Below are 20,961 nucleotides of genomic sequence, written 5' to 3'. Positions count from 1 at the left end.
TGCCGTAGACAGCAGCGTCCATTTGCCAGTGGTCATGTGTGTGTGTGTGTGTGTGTGTGTGTGTGTGTAATTGCCATGTTGTATTTTGCTGCTTGAGACGAAGTGTCTTGGGCCAGCCCTGCACACGTAGGCCTAGCCAGCAGCTACATGGGAGACTTCTTAGGAATATATATCACTCTGGGAGTGGTTGCCAACATTAACGTAGTCCTATTCACATATTATGATTTATGTAACTTTAAAGTTGACAATGAGGACATTGAACTTGTCAAGGATTTTACCTCTGCACAGTTATTAACCAAAAGGGAGACAATAGTCAAGAAATCAGAAGAAGGCTAGGACTGGGGTGGGTAGCTATGAGAGAACTAGAAAAGGTCCTCAAATACAAAGATGTATCACTGAAAAGTCAAGATCATTCAGACCATGGTATTCCCGATCTCTATGTATGGATGTGAAAGTTGGACAGTGAAAAAAAGTGGATAAGAGAAAAATCAATTCATTTGAAATGTGGTATTGGAGGAGAGCTTTGCAGATACTGTAGACCACAAAAAAGACAAATAATTGGGTGTCAGAACAAATTAAACCAGAATTGTCACTAGAAGGTAAAATGATGAAACTGAGATTATCATACATAATGAGAAGACATGATTCACTAGAAAAGACAATAATACTGGGAAAAACAGAAAGGAGTAGAAAAAGAAGAAGACCAAACAAGAGATGGATTGATTCCATAAAGGAAGCCACAGACCTGAACTTACAAGATCTGAGTAGGGTGGTTCATGACAGATGCTATTGGAGGTCACTGATTCATAGGGTCCCATAAGTCATAATCGACTTGAAGGCACACAACAACAACAACAACAATGTATGTGTGACCTACCTCCATGGATAACATAGGACTCCAACAGCACCAAAAACGTGAGTTGCACTTTCTGTTTTCACTGGCTAGTGTAATTTTGACAAAAGGCGTTTGCACGTGGGAGATGCATGCACAAATGCTGTGCATGTGGAATAAGTTTGTGTATCTCTGCCCTTCAAGTTCCTTTGCAAACATGGCAGAAGCCACACAAAAACAAGGCACTCCACTTCCCATTTCTCCACAATTATGTAATATCTGAAGTCAAGCAAGAGCAGGGACAGGGCTTTAAACTTAAGAAATGAAAAGAAATTATGCAATTTTTGTTAAATTACATCGTCCTGGCTGCAGAAAAACATTGCACCAACATTCCTTGGCAAAGGGTGGGTTGATGTTGAAAATGTGTAGAAAAATCCCAGTGAGGCAACCGAAATGTTGAAATGCAGAAAGGGAGCCTAAGGGTGTTAGAGGAGGAACTGGAAATGAGGGAAGCAAATTATTCAAAAGATGTTGCTGCTGTTGGTGCCTCTCACCCTGCAGACACAGCTTCTCTCTGAATTGCCAAAGCTGGAAGCTCCCTCAGGGTCCTATCCCTGCTGTGTCCCATTCTTCTGACCATTAGCTGTTACTGAACCTGCACTTTAAAGTTCTGTGGTCATGGGTCTCAGACAGATAAACCAAGGCCCAAAGTCTTCAGCAAGCTTCTTAGCAGCTGATTAGTCTAGAAGCTACTTCACATGTTACAGTGTAAACGGATACACATCACAGACCGGTGTTTTTGAGACCAGTTAAACCTATAACATTCAAAGTGCGTACATGCACACTACAGAAGGGCGGTAGTCAGTACATAACCCGGGTTTCATTAAACGTGGACTCATTAAAACTGAAAAGTGTGAAGCAACATTCTAAAATATTAAGAGGTCCTCATGTATGGAGACAGATCTGTTACAAAATGAGGAAATGAATGACAAGGTGGTAGAGTAGTGAATACTGTATAGTAATGATTTAATAGGCAGCACAATCCTAACCATATCTACTCAGGAGTAAGTCCTAGAATTCAGTGGGCTTTACTCCTAGTTAAACAGGGTTAGGACTGCAGCCTAGGTCAGTGATGGGAAATTCGAAGCCTACCCACTCAATTGCATCTTCGACCCTTTCTCTGTGACTATTTAAAACTTGCCCGAAATCCTATTTCAGCACCATCTCTATAGGGCTTGTGTCAGTGTTCTTCAACCTTGGGTCCCTATACATTTATTTGTTTCATTTATTATTGTACTTATATCCTACCTTTCCTCCAAAGAGTTCAAGGTGGTATACATGGTTCTCCTCTATTCCCATTTTATCCTCACGACCACTCTGTGAGGTAGGCTATAGAGGCAGTAACAAGCCCAAGGTCATCCAGTGAGCTTTATGGATGAATGGGGATTTGAACTGTGGCCTCCCAGGTCATAGTGCAACACTCTAACCCAGCCTTTCCCAACCAGTGTGCCTCCAGATGTTGTTGGACCACAACTCCCATCAGCCTCAGCCAGCATTGCCAATGGTCGGGAAAGATGGGAATTGTGGTCCAACAACATCTGGAGGCACACTGGTTGGGAAAGGCTGCTCTAACCACTTCACCACACTTCATATAGATGTTGTTGGACTACAGCTCTCACAATCCCTGACCATTGGCTAGGGTAACTGGGGATGATGGGAACCCTTGGGGACCCAAGGTTGAAGAACACTGAGCTAGGAGGTGGAGTGACATGGGCAGTGATTGGCTTGGCTACAATTACCCCCTCCCCAACCACAAGATGAACAATGTCAACAGAGCTGAAACTTAAACATTGGAATTATATGCACACTTAATTGAGAGTAAGGCCACATTCATACCATACCTTTCTTCCACTATTATTCCACTATAAACAGTCTTGGCTTCCACCAAAGAATCCTGGGAAGGATAGTTTGTGAAAGGTGCTAAGAGCTGTTAGGAGACTTCTATTCTCCTCACAAAACTACAATTGCCTGAGTGATTTAACAGTCAGTACCTCTTCCCTGAGAACTCTGGACACCTCCTTAAATGTTTGGACTAAAACCCGGAGCAGATTCCACTGCCCCACTGACATGGAGACACCTCCCACCACTGTTATTAGGTATCAGAAAATAGGGACTGCCCTGTAGTAAATAGGGAAAGCTGAAATGTATGAGAGACTTCTCTTTTTAAATAGCCATCCTGTGAGTCTAAACATAAAATCCAAACAGCCTGCTCTCAGAACAAGAACACTGCTGTCCCTTCTCTTTTCCCTTAGAAGGGACGCTATAGGCTAACCCTTGCATAACAGGGGAATTCCAGCAGGTACAGCTTTTGTAGTGCCTGCCAAAATTCCCTCTGCCGTACATCTAATTAAAAGATACAGATATTAGAAGTCCAGGAATGGGAAAACCATTGGCCCTCCATATGTCAAACTACAACTCCCAGCAACCTTGACTATTAGCCATGCTGGCTGGGGTTGATGGGAGATGTAGTTCAGCAATATCTGGAGGGCCAAAGGTTCCCTACCCTTGTTCTAGCCTCACTGTTACAGCGGGCCCAACAGCCCATGTGCCATTCATGCAATTAGCAGTTATGTGAATGGCTTTTAAGAAGTAAAGAGCAGGTATGTGCAGACTGATCTCAGCCAGGACTTCAGCAGGGGGCAAGGAGTTAAAGCCATCTTAGTTCTTCACACCAGGAGCAGGTTCCAGATTCGGTCCCCTGCACCTGCCTTTCCTTTTTTCCAAAAGCCATTTATGGAACTACTTATGGCTTGAATGCTGCCTCATCTTGGTTGGCTGTCTGTGACATGCACTTGTTCACCACTGGTCCAAATAGCTTAAATTTGCAATCTATTCTGGAGTTTCTCTGGAGCTCTGAACAAGCTGGCATTTGACTGAGTTGAAAGTTAAGCCACACCCACATTCCAAAGTCACCAGTGCAGTCTTGGCACCAAGTCAGGAACTGGATTTGACCAAAAGCAGCCGTTGAATTTCCTCTCTCCGCCCCAGCCTTCCGTTTTTATCGCAGCTGGAATTAAAATGCAGTTTGTCGTCTATTCCCATGTCTTCCTGATATAAGCCTCTTGAATTTATCCTCAAAGACTCCTCATCTGCCCTGCTTTATAATTGCCCTTGTTCCAGACAGATAACGCCAAATACAAATGCAAGGGACTGTGGATTTTTGTCACACAGGGTGGTGTGCTGGAGAAGTATGTGTGGTGGATGGTGGGGATATGTGTGGCAGAATTTTAGGCAACCTGAGAGAAAGCTTCTAGAAATTCTCTGATAAAACACACACACACACACACACACACACACACACACAGTGCTTTGTAGCATTTACATTTCATCCAGCTTTGCTGTCTTTCTCCAGATTAATCACTGCAGTTCCCCTAACTGAAGTGCAATCCCAACAACACAGAGGTACTGTTTGTGGATGGCTTGACTGACCATGGAGTTGGTGTTCACCTCATTCTGGATGGCGTTGCACTCCCCCTAAAAGATCAGGTCTGTAGTCTGATTGGTCCAGCTTTCTCACTGGAGGCCCAAGTGGCATCTATGGCACATCGCATCTGCCCCCAGTTAAGGTTATTGAGCCAGCTGTAATCGCTTATGGACAGAAAACATAGAAAGAATGTTAGGCCTATGGCCCATCTAGTCCAGCATCCTTTTTTCACAGTGGCCAGTCAAATGCCTATGGGAAGCCTGCAAGCAGGACCTGAGTGCAAGAGCAATCTCCCCTCCTGCCGTTTCCAGCAACTGATATTTGGAAGCACACTGTCTCTGATTGTGGAGGCAGAGCATAGCCAGTGTGCTTCCAGTGCATGGACAACAGTGGTCAGGCTACCCCGGTGCAAAAACGGCTGCAGCTGTCTTACCAGCCGAAGCTGGCAAAAGGCACTCCTAGCCACTGAAGTCACCTGGGCCTTTAGCGACAAAGATGAATTCAGGAGCACCCACAGACTATGGACCTGCTCTTTCAGCAGGAGTATGACACCATCCAAAGCAGGAAACTGATCAATTATCCAAACTTGGGAACCACCACCCCCACAGCACCTTGCTAGGATTCAGGCTCAGTTTATTGGCCCTCATCCAGCCCATCACCGGCTATGGTGTGGTGTGGATGTGACTGGCAGACTAAGGCTGGTGGGGCAATGCCTAATTTGCCCTAATGGACCAACCTCTGCTGCATTTACCTGCTCCTGTGTATACAGCATTAATGGAGGCCCTTCTCCAGGTGCTCCTTCATTCTGAAGCCAGACAAGTGGGCAACTGGTGAGAAGCCTTTTTGACTGTGATGTCCTAGCTTTGAAATGTGCTTCCCAGGGAGATTTGGATGGTGTCTACTCTAATGTCCTTTTAGTGCCATGTGAAGTCCTTTTATTTTCCCCATAATAAAACACCGGCCAGATCTGATTTTGTTTCTTTTTCTTTTTCCTTCTCCAACTCCTGTTGTTTTACCCTTCTGCTGTTGCAGGTTCTGATATGTGGTATTTTTATTGGTTGTGAGCTGCCTGGGGATCATTTACTGGGATATACATTTCTCAGTCATATTAATAAGCCCTCCCACCTCGTTCACTGTGTTTTCCAAAATCCTATTGGGTCTGCCCAGCCGCAGTGTTACTTTCTTCATTACCCAGAATCCTTTATGCCAGCATTACTCTGGAATGTACTCTGATGCTATATACCAGGGTGGGGAACCTTTTTTTAGCCCTAGGGTCTCATTCCCTTTCGGGGGCAACTTTCTAGGGGCCACATGCCAGTGCTGGGCAGAGAAGAGTCAAAAGTGGATACAACAATTTATGTAAATTTTGTTTTATGTTTTGTAAAGTAGGCTAGTTTCACACATCCTTCTCTGTCTCCTCCATCCAGGTAAGCAGGAGACATTGTCAGAGTTCAAAGACACATTCCAACTAGGCAAAAGCACTCAAAGATAGGGTTGCCAGCAGGGCCGGTTCTAAAGGGCGGCCAGGTTGGGCACTGGCCCGAGGGCCCCGGAGCTACAGGAGCTCCTGAGGGGCCTTTTGCTCCCCTTCCGCGATCCACGGCAGGAGCCATCCCCTAAAGGACTGAAGCCTCTGCCGCCATCTTGGTTGATGGCAGCAATCTGCATGCTGCATGCCATCAACCAAATAGAGGCTTCAGTCCCTTACGAAAACCTCGACTGCCATATTGTTTGATGGCAACCCTGTGTGCACAGCGCGCGCAGCCGCAAAGAACAACAGAGCAAGGTAGGTGAAGGGGGGGATGGGGGGCATGGCGGGCGGCTCGACAGGTGGTTCGAAAGCTTTGGACTGTTTTGCGAACTGTAGCACGGCTCCTGCCACGGATCACGGAAGGGGAGCAGAGGGGCCCGGGGCAGGTTGATGCCCAAGGGCCCTGGCATTCCTGGAGCCGGCCCTGGTTGCCAGGTTCAGGGCCTGGCAACTAAGAGGTCTTCTCTTCTGTATTTTTAAAAGTTGTGCAGGGGGAAGGGAGAATTCCACCTTGTGGTTTTTCCTATTACAGGGTTGCAAGAACACCTGCACTTGGCTGACTTTCCCTTCTCCTAAAGATACAGGATCAGTCTCAGGCCCTGAGCCTGGCAGCCCTAGTTTACACAGGTGCTTGCGGTTGCAACTCTGTGGAATTAAACTTGCAAAGCAAGGCAAGGATTCTGAAGCCTAAGGAAAATGTTCTGGAGCACAATTTAAGACTCTAAATGTAGGTGTGTCATATAATTATTGTGCATAGTAACAAGGCCAAGATAAATTAAAACCAATCTATGTACTCACATGGCATTCATCTTGGTCTTCAGTTTGAGGTGGGGTTTGCTTCTGAATGCCATCTCTTCTTCTTCTGAGCAGTCTGAAAGCAGAAGGATATACAGTATGCAGATGAAATGAGAGCTGCCTTTGAAGCAGATTTTAAGGAAGCTTATCTACCTTCTTTCTCCCCAGCATTTGGGAGATGCCATTTCCTTCCCTAGGAAAACTGGAGATTGTAGTGATTTGATGCTGAATTGATATAAATCATTGGTAGTTACAGTGTCCAGTTAGGAATGGAGAGACCCGGGTTCAAATGCCACATGGCTATGAAGAGCATAAGAGCCTGCTGGATCAGGCTCATCTAATCCAGCATCTTGGTTCCCACAGTGGCAAACCGGATGCCTATGGAAAGCCTGCAAGTAGGAAGTCCACAAGTAGCTTCCAGAGTGACCTTGGGCCTTTCAACAGAAACACAGTAACTTCATGATAGAGCAACTGCTTTCCATGCAGAAAGTCCCATGTTCAATCCCTTGCAAACCTAGGTAGACCTGGGAAAGGCTCCTGTCCAAAACCATGGAAAACTGCTGCCAGTCAGTGGTAGACCAGGGTGGGGAACCTGTGGCCCTTCAGTTGCTGTTGGACTCCCTGTTCTCATTAGCCTTCTTGGTCAGAGAAGATAGGAGTTGTAGTCCAGAAATATCTGGAGAACCACAGGTTCCCTACTCCAGGTGTAAAGAGTACTGAACTAGGTCGACCAGTGCTCTGATTCAGCTTCCTATCCTTAAGCCTAGCAGCTACTTCACAGAATAAAAAAAGTGAGAGAGAATCATTTATATTGCCAAGCTCCTTGGAGGAAAGGTGAGAGAGAGATAAAATGTGACAAACAGCTATCAGGCATGATAATTAAACAGGATTTCTATTAAATCATCTAAATAGTAGGTGCTGATGTACAAACAACTAGAGAAAGCTCTCCCTTTCCTACCCTGGTCAGTGCTGGCTCCAGGTTTTGGCAGCAGGGGCTTGGACAAGGTACACTCAGTGGCTCCACCTGCTGTCGCTGCAATCCATTCACTTTCTCAATCAGTTTAATTAAAGTGTGGATATTGTTGTATCTCCTTTCTTGACACTGCATGCATTCTTGGAAATAACAGGTGAACAGGCAGTGGCAGTAACAAGGAGGAGATGAGGACAAGGGGACTCTAGGTGAATAGCAGTGACCCCCTTGCTGGGGTGTGGGCCTCAGCAGATGCCACCAATGCCTAACTCTGATGCTGGTCCCAACCCTGCTTGCAAATTCTCAAAGGTTGGCTGTGCTTGGAAGCAGAATGTTGGAGTTAGGTTGTGATCCTATGCACCAGAGTTGGGGAACCTGTGGCCATCTAGTTATTATTGACCCAGTGTACAGGGATGCTGAGAGTTATAGTCCAACAACATCTGGAGGGCTACACTCTGCTATGCACACTTACTTGACAGTAGGTCATATTATACCCATCAGTGGTGGCTGGTGACTCCATGTCAGTGGCACAGTGGAATCCACTCCAGGTTTTCTTGGACAGCTCCTTGAATGTTCAGACTAAAACCAGGGACAGATTCTGCTGCCCCACTGACATGGAGCCACCAGCCACCACTGGTGCTCATGCATAGGGTTGTGCTATAGCTGGACCTTATCTTGATGTAGCAAGGCAGTACCTATGTTCTTATCATAGAAAAACAAATTGTGGGTGCAGCTTTAGAGTGGGGGAGAGAAACAATTAAAACCAGTTACCTCCTACACCAGAGTTTCCCAACTAGTGGGCCACCAGATGGTGTTGGACCACAATTCCCATCTTTCCTGACCATTGGCAATGCTGGCTGAGGCTGATGGGAGTTGTGGTCCAACAACATCTGGTGGCCCACTAGTTGGGAAAGGCTGTCCTACACCATATGAAACCTTCTCTAGTCTGCATGCAAAACTGCTTTCTCTATATTCACCTGGGAAAGCAGATCAACCATACTGCTGCCCTCTGTCCCACAGTGCCAGAGCTCTCTTCGGCTAAGAAGCAGGATGGAATCCTCATAAAATAATTCTAATGACTGTGCTGTACACAGATGTAAGTGTGCCCTGTTTTCTGTGCACGAACACAAGCAGGTGAGCATAGAGTCCAGAGTGAGAGATGCAGCTGTTAGCATTAAACATTTAAAGGCCTGACTCTCCCTATTGAACTGTAGGTTCATACAGTATTCACAGCCTCATACAGTATTAAGAGCTGCTGGTGCCATATGAAAAACTGTGGAAAACATGTTCTATTTGGACATGGCTTTGCTTTTAATAGCACATCCCATAATTTCTCCCCAACCTCCTGCTGCTCCCTCCCTCTGTTTTTTTTATTGCCAAGGAAAGTTGCATAAAAATCAGATATTACCAGTAATACTTCACACTTTTCATTTTCAAGTGCCTTGCAATGCATTAATTTTCACCATGCATTCATAAGGCAAGTGTTATTAATGTCCTCATTTTCCCCACTTTTCTTTAAAACAAAATAGAAAACTGCTGTGGAGAGAATCAAAAGACTTGTGTTTTAAAACATGTGTTTTGACTTTCAGAGATGCATTGAATCTTATTTATTTATGGTTACATCTATATCCTCCTTTTCTTCCAAGGAGTTCAAGGTTGCATACATGGTTGTCCCTGTTTAATCTTCACAACAACCTTGTGAGGTAGGTTAGACTGACAGACAGTGACTGGCTCAAGGTCACTCATTGGGCTTCATGGCTGTGTGGGGATTTGAACCCTTTCCCACAGGTCCTTGCCCGACGTTAACTGCACCACCACACAGGTTCCAGTTCTGTTATCCTTGAGCCCTTGGGGCAGGCACTTTACATCAATTGACAAATAGGGAAGAATAACAGGCCTTACTTTCCCTGTCTCTCTCTCCCCCCCCCCCATCTTTGTCCAGATGGGGTAGAAGTTGTCAGACGCTTACCAAATGGCTGTTATGACTGTCGGAAAAGACCTCCAAGGAGGTCAATATCAGGCTAAGAATAGGTAGCCCCCAAGTGACCTGTTTGTGTCCAATAGTTCTGAAGGACCTAATGGACCAAAATTCACATGCTGTGAGAGTACCCTGTCTGAAACCCTGGTGAGGCACTGCCAGTCAGTGCAGACAATACTGAGCTAGATGGACCAAAGGTCTGACTCATTATAAGGCAGCTTCCTAAGTTCCCTAATGGAGCAACCTCCACTGGCTCTGCTTGCATGTTGGAGGGAGGAGGGAGGACAAGGACTCAATTACTGTATTTCCAAACACACCTTATTACTTTAGATCACAAAGCTCAGGAGTGTCCTTTCAAACTGTCTATTGATGCCATGTGAAGCTTACTTTCTACAGAAGTTCTCCTCTCCCCTCTGCAGTGTTGGAGAAAAGAATGGTCTCATGACCTGACAATATTCTGTGTATGGAGAGACATGTAGTGTCTAGGACATCAGCCCAGAATCAAATACTTTTAAGAAAACTCATCAAAGCATTTACAAGCAGCATTTTTTTTTTTTGCTACAACAAACTGGGAAGAAAGGCAGTCACAGGCTCCACAGGAGCTGTAATAAGCACAGCTGCTTCTTGAGCAGCCACTTCTGTCAGTCTTTGTTTGTACCATCTCTTACCTCTTCACTTTAATAGCCTTGCCAAAACTCTGTTGAAAGCGGAGTTGCTTCCATACACACACCAAAAAGATACACATTTTTGGAGAGGAAGGAGGAAATACATGATTTTTGTGATCGTAAGAGGCACGTGTTGCAGTCACCAAAAATGCACGACAGCTTCTCTCATATAAGAGAGATGCTCCTCCATGTCTATCTCATGAAACAAAATGTCACATTTGCACCTTCTCCTTTTCCAGATTTTAAAAACCTGTTTTATTTTTAACTGATGGTTTGTTGTTTTTATTGTATTTTATTCATTGCCTTGAGATATATATGAAAAGCTAATAAACAATAATAATAACCTGAATGAGAGACAGCTTGAATTTCTGGTAAAAAGAAAAGATGGCATTGGTCATTATTCTCCATGGATATTGTTCTAGGCCTTGGTGGCTTCCAGATGTTGGCCTCCAACTTCCATCAGCCAATGGTCAGGGAAGATGGATGTTGTAGTCCTGCAAGATCTGAAAGGCCTCAGTTTCACCACCCTGCTCTAGGATGAAATCCCTCCATGCTTTGCATTAGAAAAAATGAAGACCCCAGTTCAGATTTAGACTGGAAACGGCAATAAGGATTGTGGTGCTCTGTAACTCTCCATCTGAAATGCATAGTTCCCAACTCTGGACCATTTTGCTAATTACACAGAGACAAGAGACTTGTTCACATTACACTGAACATAAATACAAGCTGTACATGTACAAGTGTTTGCGTGAAAGAGGGTACATTTGTTAATTAGTACAGCTCAGCTATTGTGTACACAGATTGTACACTCATTGAATGTGAACACACCTAAGCTCATGTTTTTCTCCCATTCTCAATGTGAACAGGATGCTGTAGCTTGTCACATTCATACCATACGTAAAAAATAGTTTGTTTTACACTTTGCAGAGTTAAAAAGGAACTCGGAAGCAAAGCAAGCTTTCTACTTCAAGCTGCCTAAGCCTTGATACAACTATGTAGCATGAATATTAGAGACTAGAATAGTCTTACCACCTAATTTCACCTTAAACGTTTTGTTATATTTTAATATTTTTATTTCATTACTATGATATATGAACTAACCCAAATAATGTTACATGACTATATCAAAAACATAAAATATCAATTGCTATATTTTCTTGAAAAAATGTTTTCCAAAATCCAATGATTTAGATTCAACTTAATATAATTTTTCTATCTTAGCCAGTCTGCCTCTCCTTACCTGGAATTACACTGAATGTGTTACGTTTTACTGTATACTGTGTACGTTGTAACTCCCATTTACAAGTCCTATTCTACCTGTGATAATTAACAGCATAATCCTAACCAAATCCTAAACGGGGTTAGGATTGCAAACTAAACTTCACATCAATTCTTGTTTTATTTTCAGTACTAAATCTTCAATACAGACAAGAAGTAACCTTACTGATAATGTGCATGTAATAATCCATTTAATAATGTTGATAACTTTCCTCAGATTGTTAAATATTTCTACACCGTCATGGCAAATTTGCGGCAAATGTGCATCTTTCTGGTTGGACAAAATATCCGAGGAATGGTGATGCAAGTTTTAGGGACTCAGAAAGGATTCGCAAATTTTCTTTGGTGTGTTTTACATATCCCTAGAAAAAAATGAACAATGTGAAAAACCATCACTTTTGTACCAACAGCTGAAGATCCATCAGAACCATGACTGAAAGTCCAGTGGACAACTTCAGGTCACAAGATGACATAGGAAGGGGAAAAACAATCTTGTTCTATTAAGTATGAATTGAAATCCCAAAGCATTATAATTAATGGTGCTCTTCACCATTAATTTCATACCTGGTACCCATTTGCTGACTCTTGCACAGACACATAAGGGAGACTTAACCGCCTCTTCCCCAAACCTCTTTTAAAAAAAACTAAACAAAGATAGGCTACAAGAGATTTCATACCATCTTAGAGCAGGGAGGAGGAAATGGGGGGAATACCATGCTATAACTTGGGCAAGATCTTAGTTCCATCAGATTAAATGGATATACACCCATGAGCTTTGATCAGATAAGGGTCAAGCCTCAGACATAGAGATCCTAAAGCTGGTCTTAAATGTCTTGGCAGCAGAGATGAAAAAGTGAGGCTCATAGTTCAAGCAGCCATAAATGATATACAATGCTTGCAGAACAATTTCAGTGTCACCACATCTGGCTCTCTGTCTCCTGAAATGTGCTGCTCTTTGCCTAACCTGTTGCCTTGCATCAGCCTTCCACTTCTTGGTGCTGTCCAGGTGTGTTGGACTCCAGCTCCCATCTGCCCCAACCAGCATGGCCAATGATCAGAGGTGATGGGAGTTGTAGTCCAAAACATATGGAGGGCACCACCAGGTTGAGAGAGGCTGCCTTACAGATACCTACAGTCATATACACTAAAACTGCCCCATGCACAGAAAAAACAATGCTCCTCCTTGCAGCTAGCTACCCATCTGGAAGGTAAGGACAGGAATTACCCAAGATTGAGAAGCTCTTGCTTTACATCACTTCTCCCCACTTTAAATGGAGTAAGACCAGGAGCAGACTGCGGTACAGATCATGAACTGGTCATATTGAAAATCAGAGTACTGTAAAGCTAAAGAAGAACAAAGCAACCATAATGGCAAAATACAATTTAAATAACATCTCAGAAGAATATAAAGATCTAATAAGGAACAGGTTTGAGGCTTTAAACTTAGTTGACAGAGAACCTGAAGAACTATGGTGTGAAGTCAGAGACATTATCAGGGAAGAATGCAAAAAGACAATATCTCTAGTTAAAAGAGAGAAAGACCTCAATGGATGACTGACAAAACTCATAAAATGGTTAAAGTGAGAGGGAAAGCAAAAGCAAAAGGAGACAGAAACACAGTCAGAACCCTAAATGCAATAATACAGCAACTAGTACATAGGGACAAAGAGAACTATTACAATAGTTATTGTATAGAAATAGGACAACAAAAAAGGTACAAGAATACTCCTATTCCAAATGATTAGAAAAATGAAAGGGAAATTTAAACCAAGACTATGGCTGTTGAATAATCAACAGGGGAACACACTGACTGACCAAGATGAAATAAAAGGAAGATGGAAGCAATACACTGAAGAACCCTATAAAAGAGATGCCAGGATGAAAGATTCATTCATGGAGGAACCGTATGATGAAGAACCAGAAATTTTAGAATGTGATGTGAAAGTTGCTCTTAAAATACTTGGAAGAAACAAATCACCAGGAACAGATGGCATACCAATAGAGTTGCTACAAGCTACTGACACTGAATCTGTCCAAATCTTGACAAACATTTGTCAAGAAATATGGAAAACTAAACAATGGCTCACAGACTGGAAGCGTTCAATATACATTCCAATTCCAAAGAAAGGGGATCCCAGGAAATGCAGTATCGAACTATTGCAATAATATCCCATGCAAATAAAGTAATGCTCAAGACTCTACAACAAAGGCTCTTACCATATGTGGAGTGAGAAATGCCAAATATCTAAGCTGGATTTAGAAAGGGAAGAGGCACCAGAGATCATATCATAAACATACGCTGGATAATGGAATGGACCAAGGAATTTCAGAAGAAAATCATCCTGTACTTTACAGATTACAGCAAAGCCTTTGATTGTGTAGATCATGAAAAACTATGGAATGCTTTAAAAAAATGGGGGTGCCACAGCATCTGATTGTCCTGTTGTGCAAACCTATACTCTGGACAAGAGGCTACTGTAAGGACAGAATATGGATAAACCAATTGGTTCCCAATCGGAAAGGGTGTGAGACAGGGGTGTATTTTATCACCCTATTTGTTTAATCTACATGCAGAACATATCATACGGAAAGCGGGATTGGACCAAGATGAAGTAGGTGTAAAAACTGGAAGGATAATTTAAGATATGCAGACGATACCATACTACTAGCAGAAACCAGTAATGATTTGAAACTAATACTGATGAAAGTTAAAGAGGAAAGCACAAAAGCAGGACTATAGCTCAATGTCAAAAAGACTAAAGTAATGACAACAGAAGATTTATGTAACTTTAAAGCACACAATGAGGGCATTGAACTCATCAAGGATTATCACTACCTCAGCACAGTCATTAACCAAAATGGAGACAATAGTCAAGAAATTAGAAGAAGGCTAGGACTGGGGAGGGCAGCTATGAGACAACTAGAAAAGGTCCTCAAATGCAAAGATGTATCACTGAACACTAAAGTCAGGGTCGCTCAGACCATGGTATTCCCGATCTCTATGCATGGATGTGAAAGTTGGACAGTGAAAAAAGTGGATAAGAGAAAAATCCACTCATTTGAAATGTGGTATTGGAGGAGAGCTTTGCAGATAGCATGGACTGCAAAAAAGACAAATAATTGGGTGTCAGAACAAATTAAACCAGAACTGCCACTAGAAGCTAAAATGATGAAACTGAGGTTATCATACTTTGGACACATAATGTGAAGACAGGATTCACTAGAAAATACAATAATGCTGGGTAAAACAGAAGGGAGTAGAAAAAGAGGAAGGCCAAACAAGAGATGGATTAATTCCTTAAAGGAAGCCACAGTCCTGAATTTACAAGATTTGAACAGGGTGGTTCATGACTGATTCTATTGGAGGTCACTAATTCATAGGGTGGCCATAAGTCGTAAATGACTTGAAGGCACATAACAACAAATAATGGAGCAGGGAATTTGTTTTGTGCAAATATTTAAAGGGGAAAAAACCCTCATAAACAAGATTCTGGCTGCGTAAGCAACATTCATTTAAAGCACACACACGCACCCCGACTCCTAGGAACTGTCGTTTGTTAAGGGTGCTGGGAGTTGTGTGGTAAACCACAGTTCCCAGGATTCTTTAGGGGAAGCCTGTGCTGTAATCGTGATATATGCGTATGGTGTGTACACAGCCTCTGTAGCTATAGGTCTTACTTTTGCTATAAAAAACACGTCTCGGGGTGTCACCATTCTTAGAATTCCCTGTTAGCAGAACGCCACAGAAAAGGGGGAAACCCAGGAGATGAGCTGTGAGAAAAGATGGGGCAGCGCCGGATGATTACCTCTGCACCACTTCTGCAGGCGATGAACTTGTTGACTAAACCCGCAAGGTGGTGAGGCTCCCTTTTGCTCTTCTTGAGCTGTCTCGCTGCTTCTGATGAGCCAGCGTCTGTATCTCTCTCGTCACTGAAAGCTACCTGGGGAGAGCAGAAGCTCCATTTTATAAGCATCTGCCCATGTGATCGGATCTAATGCCCTAGGCTTGAGAGGTTTTCCCCCCCTTTTTGAACAGATCAAAAGCAAAAGCAACAACAAAAAAAGCAGAGAACAAAAACCTGTTGAACCACAATCGAGGCTGAATAGAAAGGAATTTTCCACTAATAGGAATACACCTCTGTGTTTACAAACTGCTCTGCCTTTTTGATCACAGCCAGGGTAGAAGGAATTCACTTAGGATACCTTCATGTGTGCATTTTAAGTTTTGAAGAAATACCAGTGCTGAAACTAGCCTGACAAAACCTTGTTTGGTCAGTTGTGCTGTTTAGTGTACAGTTCTTGCAGAAGTGATTGGTCCTGATTTCATCCCACTTTGTTTTCTCTCTGTTCTGAGCTATTCTGGGTGGCTGTGTGGATGCAATTCAGCTTCCTGAGAATTTCAGCTTCTATTGCTCATGGTGGGTGGGTAGAAACCTCAGAAGTGAAAGCAGGAAGTGAGCTGATTAAAATTTCCAGTGGTTGGAGGCAGAGTTTCCTGGTGCCATCCAGAGTTCCTTGGCCCTCCCCACGGACAGCCAAATCAGAATAAGGCTGTAATCTCACACTTCCCTGGGAGTAAGTCTGCAATCCAATATGTCTAATCAGAAATAACCTCCATTGGGTTCAACAGGACTTACTCCTAGGTAAGTGTGTATTGGATTGCAGCCTAAGTCAATACATCTTACTTCTGAGTAGACACTTTACATACAACACTTAAATTGTAAGGATAAGAGAAATGGTGCATATTTGCCTGAATAACTCAGACAAGAATCCTATGCATTGTTACTTGGGAACAACCCCTGTTAAACACAGTGGGCTTAAATGCATAGAACTGCACTGTTAAGCCCCTTCCAGTCTTAAGAAATACCTCCAAACATATTTGTTTTCCCAGGCCTTCTGTAATTTGCAGAAAATGAAAGAGGCTCTCTTACTCCATCACTTTTCCTTACCCCTCTTCCTTCCTTGTTCTCAGGTATCTGCTTATTTAGACTGTAGGCCTGTGTGCAGGATTTTGTCATTTGTTAATTTTATATGTGCTGTTCACATCCTTGTTTTTTAGGTGTTTCTACAGCAGAGACAAAAGGGATACTCCAGCCTTGATTTGGACTGCAATTCTCTCAATTTGCCTCATGCAACATGAGGATTTGCGGAAGGGACCATCTTGTAGAACTAAAACCACAACTGGGTTCTTGTGGACACTTTGAATTGGGCCTGGAAGCAAATCAGGAAAGTTGCCACAGAACAGAATGAACCTCTACGAAACATTCATTTAGAACTGGCCCATATGAACTATCCATTGTTAGTAGCATATCAGCTTCCAGATTTGATACCAAAAGACGACCTGACACTTCAAATAAATAAGCAGCATATATTCTTAGCACACACAACAGAGTAAAACAATAATGATGGAAGAATCCTGTAAGACCCTACATTTCTTTTCAGTCTTTACCATCCAAAAGTGTAGACTACATATCACTCACTGGCCCCTTAAATATAATAATTGGCATGGAGAGAAAGAAGAACATGCCAGTTTTTCTAAAGAACCAGTATTAGGTCAGGAAATGAGATGAGCCTGAAGAGATACACCATACAAAACATTGCAGGAAAGTCTTGTTGTTCTTCAGTGGTAGTCCTACTCAGAGCAGACTCACTGAAGTTAATAGACATGGCTAACTTAAGTTCATTAATTTCAGAGGGTCTACTCAGAGTAGAATACAGCCTTGTATCTTGTGATACTGTGAATAGCCAAAAGATTTCTTATACTTACAAAAGAATGTCTCCCAAGGAATCTTGGGCTTGTAGTTTCTGAATTCTTGAGTCCCAAATCTTCTCTACAAAAGTACCTCCTGTCAGTTGTGTGTATCCCTGACAGGTAATAGAATCACAAATGCACACCTTGCCTGGATCTAGCACCTGGTGTTTTATACACATGCAAACAGGTACTCAGGATAAGAAAGAATGCAATTAAGTCCTGGGAAAGAAGAGGTGGAGGCTGCAAAGGAAAGGTGACAGTGAGTCAATGTGAACTCAAAGATAAGCATCCAGGAGAGTATGGATAAGTGACTGGGAACATGTTAGAGATGTGGGTGATTCAGTGGGAACTAAAAGATGTAGAGTCAGCAAAGGATGGACAGCTGGCCAATGACCAGGCAGTGGAAAGGGGGTGGATGAATCACTGGAAATGGTGAACCACTAATGAACAATTTGTATGTTGCCACTCAATAGGGAAAAAGAAAACAACCCATGGGAGATCTCTATTTAAATGGAAAGGCACAATGTGCATACAAACATACAATGTGCAATGTGCACTCAGGCAATGGAGATCAGGTCAGAATATGCTATCATGCGTACATGTTGTTTTCTACAGGTGCAGGTGTTACCTAACTCTTTAATTTAGACACTGCTGGGCCTTGGGGCATATCTGTATCTGTTGTTGCTGATCTTTAGCAACTTTAACAAGGTATACAGGTGCCTATGCTATTTCTTCAGATCCAAGTGGCAAATGTGATAGAGGCTTAGATTTGGGAATGTATTATACATCTACAAGAGTGACCGTATACTACAGCCAGCATGGATTTTTCACATTCCGCAATGTTAAATTGAAAATAGCCCCCATGCCATTCTGATGCTTCCCATAAGTTCATTTCAAAACAAACCCTTACAAAACATATAATCCTGAACTCAGAAACACTTGATTAACAACCCTCTAGGTTTTCATGGCAATACACAAAACAGTCAGAGAGAATCAAGAGTTCAAAGTGTAAAAATGGGGGGGGGGCTCAGACCACTATTGGACTTTTTTCTGTAGAGTTCTAATAAATTGTTGACATTAATTAAAAATCAGCCAGGTTCACAGAGTACGTGTAATCCTATTACTGACCTTGCCCATATTCCAACCTTCATTGTCTGCAGTTTAAAAGTTTAAAAAATGCCTAACTGATTTTTAATTAATTAAAAAAATTAACATTAAAGTGAATGATAAACCCGGGCATGCTCAGTAGGAACCAACTGTCAGTGTTCTAATATCCAGACTCACAGCTGCTTGGCTTGACTAATCTGGGCCACACCTACACCAGGCCTTTATTTCACTTTAGGCAGTCATGGCTTCCCCCAAAGAATCCTGGAAAGTGTGGTTTGTGAAGGGCGCTGAGAGGAGACTCCAATTCCCTGACAGAGCTCCAGTGGCCAGAGTGGTTTAACATTCAGACACTCTGATGGAAGGTATGTGAGGGGAACAGGGCGTCTCCTAGCAACTCTCAGAACCCTTCATTGACTACTTCCCAGGATTCTTTGAGAGAAGCCATGACTGTCCAAAGTGAAATAAAGGCCTGGTGTGGATGTGGCCAGTGACAGTTTTGGTTTAAATTTGGGTGGGAGACTACATGTGCCTGCTGTAGAATAAAAAGTGCAGGAAACGCTGGAAAAACAATATTATTCACAATGTTTTCCTTTTGGAAATGGAAGGGTCTTCCCCTCTGCCCAGTGCCCACCCGCTGAATCTCCCCCTCCCCCTCCCTCCCTCCCCTTCCCCCTCTTGCCCTCTTCTGCCCCTCCCCCTCTTGCCCTCTTCTGCCCCTCCCCCTCTTGCCCTCTTCTGCCCCTCCCCCTCTTGCCCTCTTCTGCCCCTCCCCCTCTTGCCCTCTTCTGCCCCTCCCTGCCGCAGGTCAGTTTCACCTATCCTAAGGATGATTGCACAGGAGTAAATCCCACTGAACTCAAAAAGCATGCAAATGATCAAACCTGCCCTCTCCTCCCCCCTCCTATCCCCTCCCTCTGGCCCCTTCCCTCCCTCTTCCTTTGCCCCTCCCTCCCTCCCTCTCCTTCCAATCCCCTCTTTCCTCCTCCTCCTCCTTCTTCTCACCTCCCTCCTTCCCTCTCCTCTCCCCTCCCTCTCCTCCTCCCCCATGGTCAGTTAACTTTTACCTATCCTGCGCACCCCCTCCAATGTAGAGCTCATACAGCTCCGTGGTATACCCCGGAGCTGAGAGTGATGAAACAAGAGAGGAGGAGGCTGGAGTGCAGATGGAGGCGAACTCCCAACGAATGTAACCATGCTTTGGTAAGTGCCACCAATACGTTGTATATGAAAGCGGTAAGGACAGCGAAAAAACTTTATTTCTCTGCCTCTATTAGGTCATCCTTATGCCGCCCAGCGGAGCTTTTTAAAGTTGTGCAGGGGCTTTTACACTCTGGCCCTCACGATATTATAGAAACATCTGAAGCCCGCTGCAACGAAATTGCTGGACACTTTCAAAATAAGATTGCTTGCATCCGTAGGGACTTAGACTCCGACGTTGTGACAGATGAATCCAGTGAAGTGTCCGGAGCACGGCCTTGTCCTTTATTATTGCATGAGTTTCAGTTGGTGCAGCTCGAGGAAGTGGACAAGGTGCTTGGAATGGTCCAGGCAACCACGTCTGTTCTGGATCCTTGCCCATCTTGGCTAGTGAAAGCTAGCAGGGCTGGAACCACCTGCTGGGCCAAGGAAGTGGTTAATGCCTCCTTGAGAGAGGGAGTAGTCCCTAGTAGCCTCAAGGAGGCAATAGTGAGACCTCTTTTAAAGAAACCTTCCCTGGACCCAGATAATTTGAACAACTACAGACCGGTGGCGAATGTCCCCTTTTTGGGCAAGGTTTTGGAGCGGGTGGTTGCTAACCAGCTCCAGGTGCTCTTGGATGAAACCGATTATCTGGATCCGTTTCAATCCGGTTTTAGGCCCGGTTTCGGCACTGAAACAGCCTTGGTCGCCCTGTATGATGACCTTTGTCGGGAGAGGGACAGGGGGAGTGTGACTTTGTTGATTCTCCTTGATCTCTCAGCGGCGTTTGATACCATCGACCATGGTATCCTTCTGGGGAGACTCGCGGAGTTGGGAGTTGGGGGTACTGCTTGGCAGTGGTTCCGCTCCTACTTCGCGGATCGTTGCCAGAAGGTAGTGCTTGGGGAACATTACTCGACACCCTGGACTCTCCATTGTGGAGTCCTTCAGGGGTCGGTTTTGTCCCCCATGCTTTTTAACATCTACATGAAGCCTCTGGGTGCAGTCATCAGGAGTTTTGGAGTGCGTTGTCATCAGTATGCTGATGACACGCAACTTTATTTCTTCTTTTCATCTTCTTCAGGTGAGTCTGTTGATGTGCTGAACCGTTGCCTGACCGCGATAATGGACTGGATGAGAACTAATAAACTGAGACTCAATCCTGACAAGACTGAGACGCTGTTGGTGAACGCCTTCTCCGCTCAGATGGTGGATGTGCATCCTGTTCTGGATGGGGTTACACTCCCCCTGAAAGAACAGGTCCGTAGTTTGGGGGTCCTTTTTGACCCTTCCTTGTCAATTGAGATTCAAGTGGCCTCGGTGGCACGGAACGCGTTTTACCATCTCCGTTTGGTAGCCCAACTATGCCCCTATCTGGATGGCGACGACC

At 43.8% G+C, this 20,961-nt stretch overlaps 1 protein-coding gene across 6 annotated transcripts in view; it reads right to left on the bottom strand.

Moving 5' to 3' along the window:
* Positions 1-17,440, bottom strand: part of RHOBTB2 (Rho related BTB domain containing 2) — a 56,203-nt gene extending 38,763 nt beyond the window's left edge. For 2 of the 6 annotated variants that reach the window (XM_061592710.1, XM_061592713.1), the window contains exons 1-3: positions 17,301-17,440; positions 6,646-6,718; positions 4,340-4,480 (exon numbers count right to left, since the gene is read on the bottom strand). Coding sequence is in view for 3 of the 6 variants with exons in the window: in XM_061592713.1 (XP_061448697.1) it covers positions 4,340-4,344 (5 nt within the window). In the remaining 3 variants the exon portion in view is untranslated. Of the gene's footprint in view, positions 1-4,339; positions 4,481-6,645; positions 6,719-15,339; positions 15,475-17,300 lie in introns of all 6 variants that reach the window. The other 4 variants (XM_061592711.1, XM_061592709.1, XM_061592705.1 and 1 more) reach the window with 3 other exon arrangements.
* Positions 17,441-20,961: the final 3,521 nt, after the last annotated feature.

This window comes from Rhineura floridana, chromosome 12 (genome assembly GCF_030035675.1).
Source record: "Rhineura floridana isolate rRhiFlo1 chromosome 12, rRhiFlo1.hap2, whole genome shotgun sequence".
Classification (NCBI taxonomy): domain Eukaryota; kingdom Metazoa; phylum Chordata; class Lepidosauria; order Squamata; family Rhineuridae; genus Rhineura; species Rhineura floridana.
The sequence above is the reverse complement of the archived record's forward strand: the minus strand, read 5'-3'. Positions and strand labels throughout refer to the sequence as shown.